We start from the raw sequence: 6,319 nt of genomic DNA on the forward strand, positions 1-6,319 counted from the left end.
CACTTTCATATACACCCATAAGATAACTATAAAAAAGTAGGCATTATAGAAACTGCTAACTTGCATTTAATTTGAAAGAGCATGCATGTTTTGTTGAGTAGTAGAGATTTCTCTCTAAACAATGTAGAAGCTCCAATAACAAATTCATAACAAGGTCGCATGGAAGGAAGAGAACATTAAAACAGACATGCTAAAGATATATTTGGTGATGAGATAGAAGGGAAGCCATTTGCAATTTATCTAATCATGGGGATGAAAAAACTCTACTAGATCATCATCTAAAAAAGTAAAATACTTACTTCAAATATCAAGAACCTTTCTTAACCTGCAAAGCAACATTATATGCACTCAAGCTAGTAGATGGCATATTTTCTCATGTCTTCCTAGTGTTGTACCATAGAAATATGAACTAGTTGATGTTGAGGAAGGATCTCAAAATTGTCAAGAAGCTGAAAAGATGAAGGAGTTAAGCTAGCACTAAGCACAATGTCGTGAAAGCATATATTCAAGATATCAAGAAAAAAATGCCAAGTGTCGAAGACCAAGAAGATAAGTAATTATTTCAATCGACTTTTGATGTATTACAAAATGATTTGCATAGTTGGAAGGACATTGCACATTTGTTTATTGGGCTAGTGCATCTTTTAGAATTATGGTCTCCATCACATTGTTATATAATAAATTGTGAGGAATGTCTCTTTCCAGCTAGCTGTAAAGGTCCTGTTATAAAAGCTAATTTACACGTCCACACCAGGGTTTATTGAAATATGTACATGAGAATATGAGATTGATTATTAGACTAATGCATCTTCAAATCCTAATCTCCTTCACCACACATGGTTATCCACTAACAACCTATGTAAGGTGTCTCTATCGAATGACTCATGCATGTGAGGCACATCTCAGCAACCTGTCCATTGCCTAAAAAACGTGGCAAATGTTTGGAAGGGTGGTACCCCCTTGTAGTACTTGGGGGGGGGGATGTGTGTGTGTATAAGGTGCTTGTCCATGTCTCCACTGAGCCATGGCCTATCACATGTACATTATTTTATAAGTGGGTGAATATCCTCGAGGGGTGCACTACAAAGAAATCGTATGTATCATGTGTGCATTCAAGAAGGGGTATTTTAAAACCCCTTACCTGTGAATTTTTCATGAATAAAATGACCCATTTTTCTTTCTGGACTTAGTTTTTTTCAAAAAATCAATTAAAAAAACCCATTCTATAAATTTACCTTAAAATTTTGAATTAAAGAACCCTTTCATTTGAACTCACGTAGTATACTTACGTATTTTTAGGTGAACCCCCCCAATGTAATATCGCTATATGGAATGTTTCTGCTTAGAAGGGTGCGCTAATGCTCAAAATTTTAGGCAAATCCACACATCTTGCGAACATGTGCAATTTTTAAAACTCTAGGTACATAGGTAAGTGTGGGTACAAACAAGCACCCTAAGGTTATGAGGGTAATTAGGTAAGTGTGGGTACAACCAAGCACCCTAAGGTTATGCGGGTAATTAAAATGCTTGAGTGCGCGCACGAAATACTGAAAAGAGAGACAAAAGGAAGTGAAAAGAGTGAGTTGCAAAAAGGCACTATTTTGAGAGGGCTTGCTTAGAGAGGAAGCATGAACCTCGAAGCTATTATAGTGGATACCTCTCACATCAACGTGGAAGAGCCTCGGGAATGCGAGAGAGGCCGGTATCAGAATGCCCCTCTCTCTCTCTCTCTCTCTCTCACACACACACACACACACACACACACACACACACATCCACGATGGCGTTGCTTTGGTAAGACGAGACGTGGATGCGCGAGATGAAAAATATAATGCGGCAGCTGTGGATCCAAGGCTCCTACGTCAAACCTATATAAAAGCAGCAAGAATCCGCTTGTTTTCTCATCAGCCGAGAGCGCCGGCCGCCCGCCTTTAGATTGTGTTTAAGCGCCCACATACATATAACATCATCATTCATACTGTTGGCGGCCATGGCCACGACGATTAATGCTAATTCAGCTTTCCTCATCAGTACTTATATATTGATGCTGGTGGCCTTTACGCAAATGGAAGGCATGCTGGCGGTGCAGAGGAAGGACTGCCGCAAAGCCAACCCCTCGTGCCTCCATCCGGTGCGGTGCCCGGACGCCTGCCCAAAGGTAAAGAGCAACAAGGCCCCCACAGTGTGCCAGTTTGACTGCCAGGCGTGCCGGGCCACTTGCAAGCACAATGGTAAATCAATCATCTTTCTTTCTGTGTTAGCTACTAGTTTCGACCAGTCCACGGCTCATGAAGATAGGTTTACATTTGTCATTACGGTGCTAACTCCGCCGTCCGTCCATTGCACGCAGACTGCATTAAGAAGGGGGCGGTGTGCGACGACCCTCGCTTCGTGGGAGGTGACGGCGCCTTCTTCTACTTCCACGGCAAGGCGGACGAGGACTTCTGCATCGTTTCCGACCGCGACTTGCACATCAACGGCCACTTCATCGGCAAGAGTGTGCCCGGCCGCACCAGGGACTTCACCTGGGTGCAGTCCTTGGGCATCCTCTACGGCCCCGATCACCACGTGAGCGTGGGCGCCCGGCCCAATGTGGCCTTCTGGGATGACGCCCTCGACCAGCTCGACATTACCTACGACGGCACGCCCGTCCTACTTCCCTCGCTCAGCGGCGCCAGCTGGACCGCCCCCGACGGCCGCTTCACCGTGGTGCGCACGGAGGACGTCAACTCCGTCGACGTCGAGCTGCGCGGACTGCTCAAGGTCTCCGCCAACGTCACCGACATCAACCAGGAGGAGAGCCGTGTCCACAACTACGGCATCGTCGCCGGTCACGACTGTTTCGCCCACCTCGATCTCCGCTTCAGCTTCTACAACCTCTCCCCCGAGGTGGCCGGCGTGCTCGGCCAGACCTATAGCCACACCTACCGGAGCCCCTTCAGGCCCGACGCCCCCATGCCCACTATGGGCGGCTACCACAAGTTCAAAACCTCCTCACTCCTCTCCACTGACTGCCCCGTCGCGCGCTTCGCCCCGTCAACTGCCGCCGCCGCGGTTGCCAACGACGATGCCAATCCGGCGCTCCTCCCCAGCATGATGACATGCACCAGCAGCGGCGAGCAGGGGATCGTGTGCCGACGCTGATTGCTGCTCGATTAGTTCAGCACCCCGCCCGCCCCTATAGTATCCGTTCACCAGCCTCCGATTGATTAATGGAATAACCCTCAAAATTCGCCATAATCGCCGTGTTTAAAATGCCAAATATCAACTGAAGTTACAAGAATTCAATACTTTGAAAAAAAAACAATATTCACAATTTACCTTGCCCTCACTATAGTATAAATTCAAGATTTAAGAAGCCCCATGATTTCAACCCTCACGTTCAAAATATGTGCCTCTTTATTGGTATATGTATGTATTTGTGTATATATATGTTTGTTTATATGGTATGTTCGAGAATGAAGTCGATGAGGGCAGGGCAAAAAAGTTGAACCCGTGAAAATCATTACCCCAAGGTTGTGTTCTTAAGAACTTGGGGAGGAAATTGTTAAGAACTTGGGGAGGAAATTGTTATGCGACGCTATCGTAAGCATTGATTAATGGAATAGCCCTCAAAATTCAACATTCGACGTCCAATCGCACTCATGTACGTGTTTAAAATGCCAAATAGCGATTGAAGTTACAAGAATTCAATACTTTGAAAAAAACAATATTTATAATTTACCTTGCCCTCACTATAGTATAAATTCAAGATTTAAGAAGCCCATGATTTCAACCCTCACGTTCAAAATATGTTGAACCCGTGAAAATCATTATCCCAAGGTTGTGTTCTTAAGAACTAATTGTTGTGCGACGCTAGTGAGCATTGAAGTAAAAGTTTAGAGATGTCTTGCAAAAGCTCGCAGAATCTCAAACTTGCCCAAAAAAACCTGCATAGTAAAAAGCTCCTAAAACAAAAAGATTAAACCCTATATATGAAAGTCCACAAAGCCCCCATATTTATTTGAGTAATTAATGGCTAATAGAGAGATAGCATCATACCAATAGATATTTAAGTTTGCGTAGGTTCGTAGTATATAAGCTTGTAAGAAAGCTTTAGCTTCATCCTTATAGTACTTGTAAATTAAATGGTTAATATGTAATTGGGTTGCACTCTAATAATGTCCTTGTTGCCATTGATTGTAAGGGACTGCAAGGCCGTGTTTTGAGAACAAGGGCTTCATTTATGTATGCATGTATAGGGAGCTTTTCGTGAGCCTTTTTTAAAAATATCTCCTAATTACATGCTTTTCTGAGAATGCTTTAAAGAGAACTTCTAACAGTGTTGGAACAGGAGAGCAAGCTAACTCTAGGTGCAGAAAGGAAAGATGGCAAACATAATGAAATGGAAATGAAAGAAATGAACAAGAACTTACATGTAGACCAAGATAGCTTGATTTGATTGATGTGACACACAAGAAAGTACATCACTCTTATAGAGTGAACACACACACTCAAGTACCATATGCTTATGGGATAACTCCCAAAGTGACACGTGGCACTCTCTCACACAAAGACTCATAAACTAGTTCCTAGTACACACTATAACACAATCTTTGACTATGATTTCTCCAACATCCCCCCTCAGAGCAAAGAGTGCGAGACCCGATACGCAAGGAGTAAACCGATCCCCCCTCCACCGCAATATTGCAAAGAGCTAGTCCAACTGACCAACACCTCCCATGTGTCCGTGACTACTCAGACAGCTTGTGATTGGTAGTGAGAACCATCACTCGTCACCCCCCTCTTACTCTGAACTGGGTGTCAATACTTGATATCAAAGAAAAACCAATACACATTTTTGGGGGACAACCCAGGGCAGAGGACCCTTATTGACCATCACACATCACACTGTTTATTTCATCCATTTTATGCATAATGCAAGGGTAAAGCACCCATACACATAGAAGAAATCAGAAATAATAATCTTTGTCATCCTTATCAAGGGTGACATCGGCAGAAAGTGCATGATCTTCGGGAAGCTCATCTGGTGGTTCATCAGCAAACAAGATTAGCATGGTGTTGTTCTTCTTCTTTCTCCTTCTTCTTGAAGAAATTGGCTTCAATATGACCTTTTCGCTTACAGTATCTGCATATGATATTCTTGTTGGCTTTCCATCTACTGTGGAAGATGAGAGCTTCTTAAGTGCCTGCGAAAAAAGTAGAATCCTTGTTCCGGCGATATTTTTCAAGAAGAAGAGCTACCATATCATCAAATGTGGTGGTAGCCAACCTAAGTACTTCAAGGGTGTTCTCAAAACGAGAGATCCCTTCCATACTCTTCATATGGACCACCATTTTACCCTCATCGTCTAGAGGGCATTTTAAGCTTGACAGTTCTGAATTGGAGAAAGAGAGAGAGACAAGCTTCTCTTTCTTGGCCTTCCTCATCTCAATCCCTTGGAAGAGCAAGGAGGAAGGGAGTGGAGATGGACAACCAAAGGAGGAAGACCAACTTCCATTTGTGGGTCGGCCTTCACCCCTAAGGCTTGCCCATGGAGAAGCATGGCTCTGATACCATGTTGGAATAGGAGAGCAAGCTAACTCTAGGTGCAGAAAGGAAAGATGGAAAACATGATGAAATGGAAATGAAAGAAATGAACAAGAACTTACATGTAGACCAAGATAGCTTGATTTGATTGATGTGACACACAAGAAAGTACATCACTCTTATAGAGTGAACACACACACTCAAGTACCATATGCTTATGGGATAACTCCCAAAGTGACACATGGCACTCTCTCACACAAAGACTCATAAACTAGTTCCTACACTAGAATACACTCTTTGACTATGATTTCTCCGACATCCCCCCTCAGAGCAAAGAGTGTGAGACCCAATACGCAAGGAGTAAACCGATCCCCCCTCCACCACAATACTGCAATCCCCCCTCCACCACAATACTGCAAAGAGCCAGTCCAAACTGACCAACACGTCCCATGTGTGTCAGTGAGCTGACTACTCAGTCAGCTTGCGAGACTGGCAGTGAGAACCAGCACTCGTCACCCCCCTCTTACTCTGAATTGGGTGTTAATACATGATATCAAAGAAAAACCAATACACATTTTTGGGGGACAACCCAGGGCAGAGGACCCTTATTGACCATCACACATCACACTGTTTATTTCATCCATTTTATGCATAATACAAGGGCAGAGCACCCATACACATAGAAGAAATCAGAAACAATAATCTTTGTCATCCTCATCAAGGTGACATGGGCAGAAAGTGCATGATCTTCGGGAAGTCGTCTGGTGGTTCATCAGCAAACAAGATTAG

General features: G+C 43.8%; 1 protein-coding gene across 1 annotated transcript; it reads left to right on the forward strand.

The window, feature by feature from the left end:
* Positions 1 to 1,929: 1,929 nt before the first annotated feature.
* On the forward strand, positions 1,930 to 3,383 carry LOC147609224 (uncharacterized). Its single transcript, XM_086787834.1, has 2 exons — positions 1,930 to 2,231; positions 2,351 to 3,383. Exons 1-2 carry the CDS (start codon positions 1,991 to 1,993, stop codon positions 3,142 to 3,144), a joined length of 1,035 nt encoding a protein of 344 aa, XP_086643960.1. The 5' UTR covers positions 1,930 to 1,990; the 3' UTR covers positions 3,145 to 3,383.
* Positions 3,384 to 6,319: the final 2,936 nt, after the last annotated feature.

Source organism: Cibotium barometz, chromosome 51 (assembly GCF_041138505.1).
Source record: "Cibotium barometz isolate CiBa-2024 chromosome 51, ASM4113850v1, whole genome shotgun sequence".
Classification (NCBI taxonomy): domain Eukaryota; kingdom Viridiplantae; phylum Streptophyta; class Polypodiopsida; order Cyatheales; family Cibotiaceae; genus Cibotium; species Cibotium barometz.